General features: G+C 40.2%; 1 protein-coding gene across 5 annotated transcripts in view; it reads left to right on the top strand.

Annotated features, from left to right (window-relative positions):
• Window positions 1-8,550: 8,550 nt before the first annotated feature.
• The window catches only part of smoc1 (SPARC related modular calcium binding 1), a 42,510-nt gene continuing 32,799 nt past the window's right edge, over window positions 8,551-18,261 (top strand). For 2 of the 5 annotated variants that reach the window (XM_031847250.1, XM_031847248.1), the window contains exon 1: window positions 8,551-8,948. In XM_031847250.1, the coding sequence (XP_031703110.1) occupies window positions 8,847-8,948 (102 nt within the window). In that variant the 5' untranslated portion in view covers window positions 8,551-8,846. The remainder of the gene's footprint in view (window positions 8,949-18,261) is intronic. The other 3 variants (XM_031847252.1, XM_031847251.1, XM_031847249.1) reach the window with 2 other exon arrangements.

Here is an 18,261-nt window from a genome sequence, read left to right as displayed (position 1 = left end):
AGTAAATGGTAATACTCGAGTAAATTACAAGTGCCTAAAATGTGTATTTATGTACAATACTTGAGTAAATGTACTGAGTTACATTCCGCCGCTGGAGCTCATAAGGATGGAATAATAGATTTGTATGAAATGTGACCTGCTGTATGGAGCCCATCAATGACTTCACTCCAGGCTGCTGACTATTTACCTTCTTTTCTTTTTCTTTTTCTGCTAAACCCCTTTACATTAAATATTAACATTTATTATTAAAGACAAGCTACATATATATCTATTAACTTTCAAACTCTTGTGATGGATATTATATTGAAGACACAAAAACATCACAGCAGTTATAGTAGTACCATGTATGTATTAATTAATTATGTATGCATTTAATTCTCTCTCCTCGACATACCTGCACATTACTCTAGTCACAGTGATTCATTTAATACGACCCACTAACACAAACTTGACATCTGTTTGTACTGTGCCATGCTGACAAAATAAAAAAAGAACTGTGTTTTACTGTTTCATTATCTGTATATATGTGGTAGAAGGAGTAAAACATAATGGTAATTGTCTCTGTGTATCTGTGTGACCATTTTCTTCCACCACTACTACATGAATGACTGTAGTGTAGTTATTGAGGCAGACTGGTCTGGTTCGGTCCAGTTGGAGCAGTTGAATCAGGATTAGATAACCCTGAGTGAAAATCACAGTGATGATGATGACCCACTAAACTCCTGACCCGGTGTGGGGAACAGTGCGAGTTTAATTGGCCCCGCCCGTGAGCCGTATCAGGAGGAGAGCGGGTAACAAGTGACAACAGGGAACGTGCTGGCTGGCTTGTTAACCGGGGGCATGGGGTCTGGGATGGGGGCCAAAGGGGAGCGGGGCATGGTGTGGTCGCTGCACAGTTCACTGGTGCGGGGGTATGCTCGACAGAATTTTTTGTGTTTTTGTTTTTGGTAGGGCATGCTCCCCACCACCAAAGCTGGACTGGGGGGTTCATCGAGAGGTGAGCTGCTCTGTGCAGTCATGGAGACCACTGCAATGCCCAGCTGGTGTTGAGAGCCTTTGAGGGTGCCCTTGTATACTGGTTGTAGTGGGAACCAGTCTAGAGGTGCCAAAACCTTCTGAGTAGCAGTACATTTTAAAGTACAACATGTGAACAGGGGTTTGATACGTGGCACTCAGGACTCCAAGTACATTTTAAGGACAAATATAGGTTTATTTGACAGATAATAGTTGTACTTCAATATTTTACAAATTAAACCTAAACCTAAACCATACTCGCACCCTAAAATATTTTTTTAGTTGAATTATGAATGCTTTAAATGACAAAAATCACACTCATGTTATTGTCAACCCTGATGGTGCAGCAAACAACATATTACAGAGTAAACTGTTATCTAACTAATAAGATAACAGTTTACTTAACTTTTACTTTACTATGTTATAAACAGGACTGTGACTGTAATGATTTATATTTTCTCTAAAATATAAACCCAAAATGTAAAATTACTGCAATCAATCAATAAATCAATCAAGGAGTCAGTCAACCAGTAAATACTTAAGAAAACAAATTAACCGGATACGTTTTTACTCTTCTTTTTGTGTTTTCTTAATAATGTCTTTGGAAAAACCTGGAAACTTAATAAATATATTCATCAAAGAAATCAGTCAATTCAATTCATCAATATTTCCTTTTTCATGCTTTTTTGTTTGGCTCTTCAAAACTGGGTTCCTGTCACGTTGGTAAACTTTAAATATAAGATTATTTGCTGAGAGACTGGTTGAAACCGAATACATTTACTCAAATACTATACTTAAGCACAATTTCGACGTACTTGTACACATTTTCTGATACTTCTACTCCATTACATGAAAGATATTGATTATTAATGCAAAATATAACAAACTAATACAGTATGATGTAATGTTATGGATAAATACAGTACTTAAATGCTGAAATTCAAAAGTTCCCCGAGATATGTAGTAAAAAAACATTATAATAAATAATTGTAAGTCAATAATATATTATACATTATTCTGAAATAGGCCATTCTGCAGGAGTATTTCTACATTGTGGTAATGCTACTTTTACTTAATGAAAGGATTTGAGTATTTCCTCTACCACTGACTAAATACATGTACTGTTAAAAAACAAGAACATGATGACCAAAGGCAGCAAAATAGACGATTCAAATGTAATAAAGCAGAGTTTTTAGTAAATAAGTCTGTCTGCTAATGCAAGTACAAGCTGATTCTATATCAGCTCTCCTAGTTTGGAAACTCTGCTGGAGTTCTGGGAGATCTTGCAGCAAATGATTGATTAAGAGGTCTGCATTAGAATAACAAAGTGAAGGCAGAATCTGTGCAGTTAAGAGGATCTATGTGCCGTTCACTCCAATGAACGAGGCCTATTTCTACACAGAGGCAACAAATGAATCCAGCCAAGAGATTACAGACAGACAGACACTCTGGCTATAACCACCTTTGGCTACATGACTCAACAGCCTCAGCTGAGATGAATTCACCCATTTAATTTCCCTCCAAGAGGCCGATCTGATTGTCAGCTCTACATGTGTGCTGAACTTTGACAAGAGCGGATAAAGACATGGCAAACTCTCTTAAAGACCTGGAAATAAAGAGGATACGGCCGGTCTATGTGCACTTCCACCTCTCCGGAGGGCTACTGATTTTCCACATTATTATGTTTTACTACTATTGGAGTGGCTCGTGCCAAGAGGACACTATAGGGGTGTCCGCCCAGAGAGAAACACTCTTTAAAGTGTGAGTGATGCTATTCTGATAAGTTGAGTGATGGTAAGTCACTTTTTACATTACCAAACTGTTTCTGCTATTTTTCTGCTAAGACAGAAACATGTGAATAATACATTATAATCTATAGTTTAAGATATTTGTCATTCACTTCTAATGTGTGTATTAATGTAGGTTTCTGCCGATCCAGAGCCAACGACAGCTGCAAGTTGCAATAACATATTTTCTTCTACAATTTTTTGAATTAATTCTCCATTTATTATTTTTATATATCCTCAGAGTTGATTGATCTTTTAAAATTGTTGCAGTTGACCCAGTAATTACTGGGTCATCATATAAATTAAGTTTTCTCAAATTGCTTTCCCATCCTGTCAAGAAACAAATTCAATCATAATTCTTAATTCTTTAGTCATGGGTAAATATATTGATTATTGGAACAAAATAGAATATTGTATTATGAGTAAAGCTTTATTATACAGGTTTTTAATTTACCAATTTTTTAAATTATGAATGTTCAACTGTCCCACTGAGAAAGGACTCTAGGTTACGCAAGCAGTTAATTGATTGGAAGGTCAGCTTTTTTCCGTATAACTGCTACAAAATTAGAAAAATTTCTTCCAGGAAGCTATGGACCTGTCAGATTAGGTGTTACTGTATTATACAGAACAGCAGAAGTCTAACTCTAATAATTCATATCTGCGCTGCAAACCAGAACAAAAGAAGAACAATAAAGCAAAGAAACCCAGACCAGAATGTGAGAAAGTTAGAGGTACCAGATGATCATTTCAATGCAGTGCTGTAGTACTGTAGGCTGATGTTGTGTATGTTCTCAACAATGTCCTGAACACTCGCTGCCCTGCAGGAACTCACTGGTCCTGTGAAGACCGAGACCTCTGGTTGCCCCCAGTTCACATTTCCAGCATCGGTTTGCAAACAGAAAAGGACACGTTTTCTGGACAGTTTCAACAACTCCACCTTTTGACCCTTCGCTTTCTCCAGCCACGAAGCACCCCCCCCCACACCCTCCCTCTCCCCCTCCGCTCTGCCCTCTGTGGGTACAGGGGTCCCATGCGGGTGTGGAATAGTCCCCCCTCCTCGGTGGAAGGGGAAAAGGTCCCCGAGATGGAGCTGTTAATTCAATCAGAAGAGCGGTATGCTCAATTAAGCATCCATAAGGGCTCTAGATGGGTCTGGGGGCCCCGGAGAGGGCAGGCAGCCCAGGCCCCATGAGGTATTAATTGTGGATGACAGTGTGTAAACAGTGGGGTGAATAGACAGCGCAGGTGCGGGACACCCAAGTCCAGACTCAATAGCCCTTTTCACACCCTTTGCACTCTGTTGCCATTTTCTCTTTCATTCTCTCACTATGTAAAAATCCCTCGAATCTCTGATTAATGTCACAGATAATTTGGCTTTGTGGGGCTTATTTATTTGTTGCTGTGCGTTTCCGTCACTAGGCATGCTGCTACATCAGCCTCAGTGTGTGTGTGCGTATGTGTGTGTTCGTTTACGTGCACGTGTGTGTTTGAAGAGGGTAATAAGAGGCCAGGTTGCTGCTGTCCAGACCTGTTGGCCAGTCGACGGCTATCTGCGGCTCCTCGTTTTCAGGAGCTAATGAAAATTGCGGCCAGTACATGTAAAATATGTGGAATTTATTAAATGAAATCCAGATGACCCTTTAAAAGGAGTGGGCTTTCGACCTCCGGTTTTTCCACAGGACACCACCAACCCCTCCCTGTCTGTCTGTCTTTCATTCAGCGCTCATGTTTGACAACATTAACTTCACTAGAGCCGTCATACACACAGACCGTTAACAGGGAACTGTAGAGGAAGACGTGTGCACATCAGTGCTTTGGTAACAAGAAATAAACATTTACTCAGGTAAAAGTACAGAAGTATCATCAAAATTCAAAGTACTCATTATGCAAAATGGCCCCTTTCAGAGTGTTATTATTGATATTATATTCCTGGATCATTGATGCATTAATTGAGTTGCATTAAAGTTAAGGCTGGTGACAGTGGAGATATACTTTAGGTAGTTAAATAAACAACATATTTTACAAAGTTATATGTTTTGCATGTAAAACAAATATTTAAAAAAGTAGCAGAAAGTCTCAGAAAATGAATTGGAGAAAAGCGACAATATTTCACTCTGAAATGTAAAGGAGTAGAAGTACAAAGTCCCATAACATGGAGTGCAAGTACTTCAATACTGAACGACTCCGGTGGTCGAAGTATTAACAGAAGTATTAGTATGCTGAAAAACTATGTTTTATTCAAAGTGGGACTTTTCAGATATTGTTATCTTGTAGAAAACTGTTAAGTTAGTTATTCTTTAAAAATATTAAGAGATAAGATAATAGTTGCTTTTAAATGTTGAATATTAATAATTCAATATTTAATCTGACGTATAAATTACAGCTGTCAAATTAAGGTAGTCCGGACAAAATTAAAACAAAATTAAAAATATTTAAGAATTGTTCTTTGGTACAGCACTTTAATTCATGTATTTGTTACTTTCTATCATGGTTTAATGCAAAGTTTCATATCAAAGAGTTTATTATACCGTGTGGATATGTCAGACATTTAGTGAAGTACTCATACATACAGATGTAAAATAAATGTAGTGAAAAGTAAAAAGTACAATATTTCCCAGTAAAACATGTGGTTGAAGTATAAAGTTGCACAGAATGTAAATACTCAGGTAAAAATAATAATTATGAAATGATCAACAACGAGAAGCTACTAAAACACCGAAAAAATGTAAAAGGAGCTTTTACTTTGAAAAGTGTTTGGTTCACATAGTATAAAACTGTGAATACCTGTAAAATCTAATGGGACAACTAACTAGTTAAATGTTATAACTTTTACCCACGACATTAAGCATACCGCGTCTGAACTCTCTGTGTGTGTCTAACATTTCGTACATGTGACATCATGGTTGAACATCTGTGTGCCCCCCCCCCCCCCCTCCCTAGCCGTCAGATCTCTGGGTGGCCTCTGTCCTGCTCCGTCTGTTTCTGTGTCTACAGACACCTGCTAATTTTCGGCCGTATGTAGTTGGTGTAAGCTGGCGGGGGGACTGCGGCTGGGGGGCTGCAGTAATTGGGAAATACATTTCCTTTCAGTATGCCCATTCATTCCTTTTTTGTTTTTGTTGTGAGAGGTTTTCATTCATGCTCGGCCAAATGACAACAGAATTAAAGTGTAGAGCCATGCTTTCCCTACAACAGCTTTACACCCCAGAAAACTTTGTCTTCTTTGTTAGGGGGGCTGAAGCGAGAGGGAAGATCAGATATAAACTGATCTCGTTAACATTCCAAGAGACACTCCTGTTCCCCCCCCCCCCCCCCCTCCCCTACTCCTCATCTTCACCTCCCACAGCATTTCTACACTCACACCAGGTCATGAGTGGACCGGCTGGCACAGAGCAGAGAGGAAGGGAGGGGAAGACCATGCCCCCGGGGTGAGAAACAGCACCCGAGTGAGGCGTATCCAACCTCTCACAGCTCTGATAATGATACTACTCAGGCGCTTTGCTGAGTCTCTGCGGTGGTCCGATAAAGACGAATCCAGACAATTCACTGTCTCCAGTTCGTTTAGGCCTCCATTTTCCCTCTCCTTTATGTCCAACTTCCTTTTTCAGAAGCCTGACCCTCTTCACAAATTCTCTCCATCCTCTCTGAGAAAATAGTCCTCCTGAAACCGCCCGGTGCTCACAGAAATCGTTAATGCTGACCCTAATTGTGCCAATTCCAGCAGCTCAATAGCTCTAATTACAAGGTTCTTCACTGAGCCACTCAAAAAGCCGCTGAACTGTCATCGGCAACAATTAAAAAATATCTATAGGGACAAAGACTGAGGGAAGGGGATTTGAGGGGGGGTCACCCATTCCAGCAAAGGGTGACCGGATGGCCCTTTTCAGCTCTTAAAAGCCCAGTTTCTGAAGCCGGCCACCTGCACTCAACACTCGGCTTCCCTCGCTCTCCCTCTTCGGTCTCTCCTCCTCCTTTTTAGCTCGCTCTCAATGGGCCACACAATTTATCTGAAAGAGAAAAGATGGAGAAAGAGAGCGCGCAGAGAGAAAGAAGACGTGGGAGCAAGAAGTTGAGAGTTTGTAGAACGACTACAGTGCGGAGCCAGTTTTATGAGTCCATTTAAGGTTGTTTTTTTCCAGTCAGGACATCAATGCAATATGATCAGTGTTGGAGACGTATTCAGATGTACTTATGTAAAAGTACCAATACTGCACTATGAAAATACTCAATCACAAGTAAAAGTCTGAAATCGAAAAGGTCACTTCAGTAAAAGTTGAAAGTATTATTAGAAAAATGAACTTGAAGTAACAAGTCAAAGAACCCATAATACAGAAAAATGTTCATTTATTATTGTCGATTATAACTATCTTGCATTATATTGGTTGGTTTAATACTTAAAAGTGAGTCATATTTTAAAAGATCATCATGTGATTGACGTGTAAAATCTTAATCTGGAATCCAACTGGAAAGTAAATTCAGTTAGTGGAGTAAAAACTGCAATAGCCCCCCCCCCCCCCCGACATTTAAAAATATTAAATAGCGTGAAATGCAAATACAAAGTTATGTACAAATACATCATATTTGTCAGTATAGTAAAAATAAAAATGTATTTATTACACATTTGAATATTTTAGATGTACTTACTTACATCTGTTTTATTGAAATATACACTCAGAGGCCACTTTATTAGGTACACCTGTAAATTATAATGCAATCCAATACACCAAGCTAAGCCATAAACGATATGTTCACTTTTCATTGTCAGAGGTCTTAATTGAACGATATGTTTCGAGGTTGTTGTTAAACTGGACAGCATTATATTGAGAAGTGTTGCTGTTTTGTCAATATAGTCCGATAAAACACCAGCACTAAGTACAATCTCAGAGGTTAGAAGGTAATCGAGTTAACTCTCGGAAAGTTTCACAAAAAGTGAATACTTTAAGCTTTGTAAAAGGTATTCGTGGTGGAGAGGTTGTAGTGGTTGCATTAGATTGTCTGGGTGTACCTAATAAAAGGGCGAGGAAGTGTAGCATTACTTTGGTATTTTTCAACTGCAAAAATATTTATTATGTATGGTTGTATTTTTCATGAATTTAGGCAAATATTAATATTAATATATATTACTGCTGCTTTCTTTACAGTGATCAGCCACCATACTCTTCCAAATAATAAGGTTTACTCTTAAAAACAAGTTAAACCACGAACAATAACTAGGGATTAAGTGTCACAAACAGACGTTTTTGCCCAACCAACCTCTGAATCCCCATCCTTTCAACACACACACACACACACACACACACACACACACACACACACACACACACACACACACACCGACCCCCTGCGGTGCTTGTGACAGCTATTGACTTTACTCAATAGATGTTTTCTATTGTAACCCAAGTACACAGGCTAAATGTCACGGCAGAAGGATACTCGGCTATTATAGAGCATTATATGTCTCTGAGCATTATATGTCTCTGAATGGGGATGAGAACCTAAAATTTGACTTCACAATTGCTCGGCCATTGTTCCTGCTCTCAAAGACCGATGATAATACACTGAGTGTCCCTGCAGCTGCTGCTTCTCCTGACTGACTGACCACAGCAGCCCCTTTCTCCTCCGTGGAGAGTTAATCTTGGACCAGTTTAAAGGTGGGCGTGGCTTTCTAACGCCGTCCCTCGCTGCTATTGGACGGTTGTGGGTGTCAGTCAGCGCTGCTTCTCCCTCCTTTGCGTTTTAAATGAAGCCGCAATGGATACAAGCGCGACTCAACCTGTGGAAGCCGCCCGTGATGAACAGCTGATCCTCCCGCAGTGGATAAAAAAAAACCAAAAAAAAAAACCCGATGACCATGATCACCGCCGAGTCATGATTGCTCATCCCACGCGCGGCACTATGTGATTAGTTATTGGAGAAGTAGACAAAAGGGAAATAACTAGAAGGAAAGTAGATTGGAGTGCGTGAAGGAGTGTTTTTTGGACCTGTTGATCATCAGTGTGACGGACGGACACACAGAGACTACCTGCAGCTCACCGACCATCAACTATGTTATTGTCAAGTTTGCTTCTCTTCACCTTTTCTCGCTTTTGGGCGCCTCTGTTCCTCTGCTACCTGCCTCAAGTCTCCGCACAGAAGCCGGGCTCACGGGTGAGTGCATGCATACTGTGCGAATATAAGCCGTAGTTTATCAGAATATATAAAAAGTGTGATCGTGCTTTTGACGGCATGATTAACCGCTTTGTTAAATTTACTGGAATTCAGGCAATCCGCAGATGTTTAAAATGCAATCTATCGACGTATGTATGAATGTTATTAGAAATATAGTGCAGAGGTGTATTATGCAGTTCACGTGAGCGTTTCTTTTTAGACCAGGTGAAAAACGAAGGGAATCATAGAAAGGAGCCCCACAGAGTAATCAATAAAGTCAACAGATTCAAGGACTTTCAAAACAGACAGTCAAAGACTCGAAATAACATGTTTTGGAAGGTGAAACATAAAGAAATTCAGCCAAAATACGAATTAAATAATGTTTATTACTGATTATCTTGTCAAGTAAATAAAGCCTGCTGCTGCAATAAGTTATAAATGATAAGTAATGTTTACAATGCAGCTTTTTCATCAACATTCAAGACTTTTCAAGGCCTATGTTGTATTTATTTTTGGAATAAATTCTTCATTATTCTTAAGTGTAGTCTATTCAATGGGTTACATGGTTATAAGCTGCCTTACTCTTCCAGAAAAAGACATCTTGGCTGTTGATGGCTGCAATTTTGAGACTTGTTCTCTCTTTTAGTCATCAGAGGAAGCACTGAGTCCCGATCTCTGTGTTTAAAGTACTGCAATCAGAGTGTAAGACATGATAAAACACTGTTTTTAAAGATATGGACCTGCATTTTGTTCACCACAGCATCTCTGCTCGTATCCCTTCTACTTTTCGAGGACAGATCTTTGTTACCGTCATGTCCCTCCATCTCTTTTTTTAAACTCTCTCCCCTTTCTGTCTCTCTCACACACACTGCTTTATTTGTTCCCCCTTTTGTTGCAGTTTCTTTTAAACAAATACCTGTGGCACTGGCCAAGCGGAGAGGGAAAGAAGTGATGGAGAACAGCATTGTTTCAGCTCACAGATGCAGAGTAATACTTGTGGTTAGAGGGGTGGGTGAATATGCAACAGTCACATATTGGACCTATTTCACAATGTCTTTGAACCCCTCCCTCCCTCCCTCCCTACACGGGACACAGTGGTCAATGCGGCTCTGTGGAAAGAGTCGTAGTGAATTATACTTTCCGTAATCACTTCTTTGCTACCCACTAGATAATTGTTTTCCTACTGCCCAAATAATTTCAAACATGAGAGTGGAGTGACTGGTTTCACGGTCACACGAGTGAGTTCGGAGTTTGCTGTATATATTGCGTCTGATTCAGCTGACAGATCTTTGGTTAGCCACAGGGGATACTACAACAAGTGCTCGGGTGTTTAGGAAATCAGAAGAAAGGTGATCTATCTGAACTGAAATTTTCCAAAACCGCTTCTACTTTCTGTTCAAACTTTAGTTAAGAGGATTTCAGGCTCCTCTGCAGGCCGGGAAACTTTCAAAACCACACTGGATAAAGTCTAAAATAGAGAGTGATGTCAATTTGAAAAGCTGACGCTTTAGAGACAAAAACGTTTCGACAGAAGGAAACGCTGAAAACTTCCCCGAGGTTCGGTGAGCAATCGTAGCATCTCTATCTCAACTTTATCCCCCCCCCCCAAAAATTAAACAGTCTCTCCACATCCACTTCATCCTCCTCCTGGGCCAATCCAGTCCCACTTGGCCTGCTGCACACCCCCACTCACACCACAGCAGATACTTTCAACATTGCTCACAGCTGCCGTAATACCATAATTCACACCCCCACTTTCCACGTTGATATCACGGACGAAAGCCTGAGCTAACTTCACCGCATAGCACTGCTCCTTCCTCATTTCCCCATTTCCCCGGAGGCTCCATGATGCAATAAGTGCAAACGTCCAACATTTCAATAGGAGTGATTGGGACACTAACAACGCATTTGACAATTTGAACTTTTTGCCTTGTGATCGTTGTTGTTGCAGCAGTTCAGATAAGTCTGTCCATCCCACTCCGTCCTCAATCTTGAAAGAGTAACTTTTGACTTTGTCTCCTTTATTGTTTTAGCAATGTGTCCATCGGCTAGAGGGAGGGCAGCACCGCTCAGATGATAAGGATGTATGATGATGATGGTTCAGGGTGGGGATCACACATTTTCCTATGGTGATATAGGAACACAGGCAAAGTCTTGTTTCCTCTAAATGGTTTTCACTTCAGGGAATCTGTTTCCCAAGGGGGGGTAATCAGGAATGAGGCCTAACAAATGGGGACGCCGTCCACTCTTACCCATCTATCCTTAATCTCCCTCATCAAATCAACCTGTTAGCGCCGGGGATGGGATGCGATGAGCCGTCGACCTGCATACCTTGGTGACGGCATCAGTGAAGAATCATAAACTCATTAAAAAACAAACAAAGAGCCAGGCTCGAGCGGCGACGCAGCCAAGAGTACATACCTCCAGCTTGGGAAAGCAGGAAAGCCTTTTTATTGGTGTGAGGTAGATCACAGCGCAGGTGTGAGTAGTCTGCATGTGTGTGTGTTGATGCATGCAGCGTATGGGTGCAGGTGTCTGTGTGTGATTGTTGCATGTTCAACCAATGACTTACCGTAATTATGCTGACAGTGCTCAAAGGAATGGAAGTCAGGAACTAGACTCTTTAAGAGAGAAGAAAACTAATTTGAAAACATATTTAAAGGTGAAATGATGCGGAGAAACCATACAAGAGAAAAGAATTGCAGAAAAGCACTGCTGAATACAATGCATTTACTCAACTGGAAAAGCTCATAGAACTTGTGTTTTCTCTGACACTTAAAAGAAAAAGAAAAGAGCACAAAGTTCACATCTGTTATGTCAATGGGCATTTTGGGAAGAGAAGAAATCAGGAACTGAAGATGGAAAAAAGATAGAAAAATGAGTAGAATAATAAAAAAATTAAAAAATGGAATGTGTGACATTTTTTCATTTGAGATGCAATGAAGTTGTGTTATGGACGCTGGATGTAACAGATTGGAGATTTATTTATTTATACAAAGTACGCATGACCATAGAAGGTGAATATAACACTTTATATTGCGTTTTACATTGGAGCATATGTGTGTCTTATTAAGTGGAAGGATACCTAGTTTTTAGGTAGTGTTCAAATAGTCGAATGGGGAGAGACCGTTTCAAGGGGACAGAGTGAGACGGTTGTATCCTAACAATCAAACCACTGAGATGCACAGAAGAAGAGCTGTTGGCCATAATCACGCAGACGTTCAGTGCACATTTCACCATTTAGTCTTTATGGGGAAAAACATTCTTGGCAAAGCGATAAGGTCATAGTTTAGCATCGTCGTCTTCTGTGAGGAGTCATGAAATACAAACCTTTCAGATTAAACTTTGTCCTGACTTTCTGTTCAGCAGCAGTTTCTGATTAGGCGCTTACAGGGAAAATCCCTTAACAACTGTTACTGGTGACGAAGCTTGTGGTTTTGGGTTCTTTTGTTGTTTAGTGGTGTGATTTTGAAAACGGACAGCATATTCTTCTGTTCTCAGAACCTTGCTGTTCTCACTTAAAATTTGTGTTTTTGAATAGATGATGGATTCGTCCTCTGGGGAGCTTGTTGGGATTCTTGTGCATAACTTTGGCTTGAAGGGACAGCGTGTAGGAACATCTAGCGGTGTGGTTACAGATTGCAAGCAACTGAATACCCCTCAGCTCACTCCTCCCTCTCCAAGACTGCGGTAACTTGAGTGCAAAACCGTGGTAACGCCGCTTGCCTCGCTCAGAAGGGTTAGGGTTAGAATAAATCCTTGTTGGATTAAGAATATCTACGTCAAATTATGTGAATATGGCAATTGATATTTAAAATCTTGTGTAAAAAATGACATTTTTGGTCTGAGGTTGGTGCTTTAGCGAAGCAAATGTAGTGTGCAAAATCAAAATGGTTTATCCTCCAGATATCAGTGCTGCGCTCAGCCTCATTTGACTGCCAATCTCACAGTTGAATCATGCTAGTGACGGGAAAATGTGGTTAAAGATAATTTATCATACATAACTAACAACATGGCTATTTCAGAGTCAATGATTAGGCCTATACATTTATTAACCAGAGCACTCACATAGGAGCTAACACTATCAGAGGCTAGATTTTCTACAGTCCGCTGGGGAAGGCACATGTAACAGCTGTTTGCAGCTTGCTTCTCCCCTTGACTGACCTGTAGCTTCTCATCGGTTGCGGAAAATGGAATTAGGACCAAAAGTTCTATTTACTATATTTCTACAGATAAATAGAGCTTAAACAAAAGGGTATCAATGAGTAAAAAAAGAAAAAAAAAAAGATTTGACCACTCAGATTCCACTATGTCAATTCTTAGTCTGGGACGCCCCTAAAGCTCACTGTCTTTGGATATTTCCTCACTTTTCATCTGCTCAACCAGCGACCAATCAAATTGCTTACATATGTCTATTCCCTCCGACAACTGCATAATCAGGGAACGCATTTCATGCTCAATTTCGGGTCTTTCTAATCAGTGTAGTGAAATGCAGTCAGCGTCCTGCTCTTTGATTTCAGTCCAGTGAGCTTCATGCACAGATCATCACAACTTCCCTCAGCATTTTCCCCCTGCAGATCCTCCTGATAGTTGTGGTTTATGCATTTGCTTTTACACAATTGTTTAGTCCACTATGGGAACTTGCTCTATGTAAATTTGCTGTGTTGGTGACATGCTCCAGTCTTTGTTTGAGGGGAAGGCTGCCTGTTAAAAGAATTACAGCTCTCTGTAATCCTTCAGATTATCAGGACGGTAGAAACACTTCCTTTTTTCTCTCAAAGTAGCTCAGCAGATTAGCCTCTTATCCCACACATATTTAATCGTTTCCTTTGATATGAGCGAGTGTGTGGTCTCGGTCAAAGTATGCAATGGTGGCAAAATCTATTGAAATGTGTGACGGACACACGGACACACACACACACACACACACACACACACACACACACACACACATACATCCTGGGAACTGCAGAGACAGCCGACTGTTCTGTAGCCAGGATGTAGCATTAGTGACAAACAAGGAATGCTGTTAATCAGATTTAGAGTCATTTCCGAAAAGGAGGAACACCTCCCTCTGCCCCTTCACTCACACTTTCATTTTGATTGCTTTACACCACTTCAAAAAGAAAAATAAGGAAGTCATCCTTCTCATTTATGTCATATTTAATCTTCTGAACATCATCTAAAAAGGAAATCTGATTTAATAACCATAGCAAGACATTAAAGCTGATGAAATGAAAACAATAAATCAAATCACTGTGTGAACAAGAGCCATTCCAAGTGATAAAGCCGCAGATAACTATCACCCAACTCTGCAAATCCCTTGAGCTTTACGCAGTGTTTTAGTGTCTTTCAGCTTATGGTTTTGGTTTTCAGATCAACAACTTTACTGTTTTGGTTTACTGATCTCATCAGCGTTGTTTCCAGATGTAACAGCTGGATGCTATCAGCTCAGCAAACAGACACATTCGGCAACTAGCTGGTGAACATAGTGGAGCATTTACCAGTTTAAGAGCCAGATATTTCCTTTAGGAGTTGGTGGAGACCAAAAACGGAGCTAAAAGAGAGTGAATGTAAAACTGTGTAGGACTACATTTGACTATGTTAATGTGGTCGAAATCATCAATGCCAATGGATTTTCGGATTGCCAGATAGACTAAATGACAAACAAGGAATGAATAGTATTTAATAGTATTAAAAAGCCAAATCCGATTTCTTTGCATCCTTCATTTCTTTGTCGATTCAGTCCGGTGGGAGAGATGAAAGAAAACAAAACTTTAGAACTACGTTACCTGCTAAAACATGACAGTAATTACATAAATATCTAATTAAAAGAAATAGGGGACGACACTTTAATGTCTTCAGCACAAGTCCCACACACTTTGCACCTCCGATGTGAAAGTTGTTCAGCTCCTTTGCGATCACGACATGCTACAACTTTGTTTTAAGGGTTTTAAAGGGTTACTTTGAACATTGTTTTTCAAGACAAAACCCAATTAGAATTTTAAAAGGAAAAAGAGGATGGAGAAGAAGTGAGCAACTTTCCATAGATTCCTTTTTTATTTTCTCTACTTTTTTTCCCAGTAAAGTGTGTTAATGAAAACAGCATGAGGGATGACATTCCATTTATTTCCTGAAAACAAAATGCTAATTATCGGACAAAAGTGTTTACCGTGGCCCGTTAAAAGCACAGTATACAATTAGCCCCGACTTTGGTGGACAACTTTCATTGGCTTCTTTCCTCTGTGGTTGACTCACTTTTATTCTCCTTTTTCCGCCATTTGAGTAATCCACTTGTTGGCTATTGAGCGAATGCCAAAACGCCTGTTGATTAATGACACAGAGATGCATTAGATGACCATTTATGTATGTATTTATGTACGAGTTGGTGTTGTTGCATTGTTTGTTGTTGTTGTGCCCAAAGGGGATAATGAGCGCATCACACGAAGCGTGGAGCTGGCACACAGCGTTCCCTCTCGCCGTCTCACACTCACACATCCGCACGCAAACCGATGTAGCCGATCTCCGTCTGTGCATGCAAACCCCTTTTCCGTGGAAGCAGTAATGTCATTAAGCACAAGGAGCATGTGATATATCAAGTCAGGGTGAGAGCTTCAGTCAACGCGTGTTAGAACAAAGTGGAGGTGTCACTACAGTGGGCTTCTCCAACTAAAGATGTTTGACTGAATGGAGTTTCAATCATGAGAGAAATCTCAAATTCGGACCATTGCTTTGTATAACGACGACCATATTGCTGCCTGTATTTGAATTGTTCAGCATCCAGTTTTCCATAGCAGCAAAATATACAGCTACATAACAGCCTCTCTTCAAAAAAATGTCTTTAATTGATGAAGGAAATTGTACTGGCAAGCACGGATCAAATCTAGAAAAGATGCAAAATCATGCTGAAATTTCTTTAAAATGTGTGTGCCACAAATATTCTTGTGTCATTAAGAAATTAAGATGTTTCAGTTACAGTTATCTGGAGATGAAAACTCAGAGCTCTGGCAGTAAGATTTTAAAACTAACCAGAGGTATGAATTAACTCTAATGGGTGTGGACTGGGGTACTATTGTGAGTTTTAACAGTGACAGCAATACAGTGATTTCCAAATGCAACTTCAGCCTCAGGTACAATAGCTAGCCTACTGGAAGGCCTTGCTGCAGGCCTTGTATTTGTCCACACTCCTCTTATTCCTGTCACCACAGCTCTGGTGCATCTGGGATATAAATCAGGTAACATGTTGCTAAACTAAATTATAGCAAGCTTATTCCCGACAAAAAAAAGGTTGATACGTGTAATAAAGGTGAAAAGGGGATCTACTGTTTATATTGTGTTATATGTGTGTTTTTATAATAAAAAAATCTGTCCAAAGAAATTAGCTCTACCCTACACCCAATGAGCCAGTTGGAAAGTTTTACTTTGTTGCATTTACTGTAGGAGACGTAATCCACAGATTTGTTTATTTACTACCTTTGTTCCGGCCTGCTTTTCCCCTGTAAGCCCTTTAAGCGTGCATATATAAAAATAATCATTTTGTAATCATATTCTTTGTTCTTGTTCCACTGCTGAGGCTCAGGCTGGAGTAGATTCGCTGCCAGCGACGGTAAAAAAAAAAGAAAAAAAAAGACCACTTTGTTAATGTTGTAACTGTTGCACAATGGGGGTTGCATTTCACTTATTTTATGAGTGGTGCAGAGAGAGCTCAGGGCTCAGTGTGCTTCTGGCTGAGATGTGTGTGTGAGATTGTGTGTGTGTGCGTGTGTGTGCATGTGTGTGTGTGTGTAGGGGGAATTTGGCTTGTTAAATGTGAGAATCTCAGTGCTCATTGTTTCCCGGTCAAGATATTGGTACCAAACTAGTAACTTCCCTGGTGTTTTAGGTTTAGGGTCAGCTCATCTTTGACTTCATCTCTTTGGTTCTTGGGTGTCCAGGATGCCGTGTACTCACAATGTTTGGGGATTTCTATTTAAGCTGTCTCTCTAAAAAATACATTTCTTCTTTTTCTACTTGTGAATTAAAGAAAGGGTCTCTGAGCAGCTGTTAAAGTGAGATTAATCCTTCAGGGGTGCTCCGTAAATCTTTGATGTGCTGCCTGTTGCATAACGATCTGCAGGAAGGGAACATGAGCGAACTTCTCCCCACAGGTTTAGGTAATTAATGTTATTTCGAGCAGCGCGTGTTCCTCAACAGATCCAACAAAAGCTCCTGTTACATGTTAGTCTGTTTAATTTAGATGTGTTTGTTTGGTTTTGATTATGGGACGTCGGGCGGGTCTCAACCCCAGCCATTATTGGCCTAACATGAGGGGCTGTTTTGCCTCAGGAGATAATGCCAGGTCCCATAATCCCGGCTAACACTGTAGCAGCTGATTGCCGTCAAACAGACCTGGGTCAGACACAGTAACTGAAAATAACTCGTATTTGTTTTAACCTCCATAAGCCGCCAGATGGGTGGGGTTTACCACATCAGGATAATTCAGATTTGTGATTTGTCAATAGATATTTGGTGAACTAGGAACCACACAAAGCGTATGAATGCTGTCAAATGCTTTGCTGATTGCCTACAAACTTCTTTGTGTGGTACTAAAAGACAAACCTCACTCCTCTGGTGTATCCTCGCGGGTTAACAGTTGTTTTTCACCATGTGATCCAGGCTCAGTGTCATTCACTGCTGGTATGGGTGAACTTTATTTTGGCAGGATTGAAATGTGAACCACGTGCACATTTATTGTAGTGAGGAAGTCATGTAAAGCAGTGGTGCCGTAGAGACTGTTGTGAGACTTGATCCGACCTGAGCAGTGGCAGGGATACAGTGCAGAGAGTCTGAAGATTAGATTAGATCAGATTCTCTCATTAATTTAGAGGTTTTTGCCACGGCTGTTATAATCTGAAACAGTTCTTTGGCAAGTATAGTTACACAGAGTGCATTACACAGCTCCTTGTAAGAATTGCATCAGTAACTGACCAGTTGTCATTAGCAGGAATAGTTCCACATTGACAAACACGCTTATCCACTTTCCTGACGATAGCTTGATGTGATGATCAACACCTCTCTCTGTCTGTTAGATATGAAGCTACAACCTGTTAGCTTAGCATAAAGACTGGAAACCGGGGGAAACTGCTAGCTTGGCTCTGTCCAAAAGGTAAAAGCATTACCGAGCACATCTAAAGCTCACTAATTAACTCTTTATGTCCAGTTTGTTTAATCCATAGGAACAAAAGACTGTAAAAACAATTTGTGTTTTTTCCCCAAGAAATAGTTTTTATTTCAAGCTAACTTTCAGCAAAGTTACTTGTCTTTTCATAATTAA

Source organism: Anarrhichthys ocellatus, unplaced genomic scaffold (assembly GCF_004355925.1).
Source record: "Anarrhichthys ocellatus isolate YVR2014 unplaced genomic scaffold, GSC_Weel_1.0 scaffold7, whole genome shotgun sequence".
NCBI classification, from domain to species: domain Eukaryota; kingdom Metazoa; phylum Chordata; class Actinopteri; order Perciformes; family Anarhichadidae; genus Anarrhichthys; species Anarrhichthys ocellatus.
Note: the sequence above shows the minus strand (reverse complement) of the source record. Positions and strands in the feature narration are given on the sequence as shown.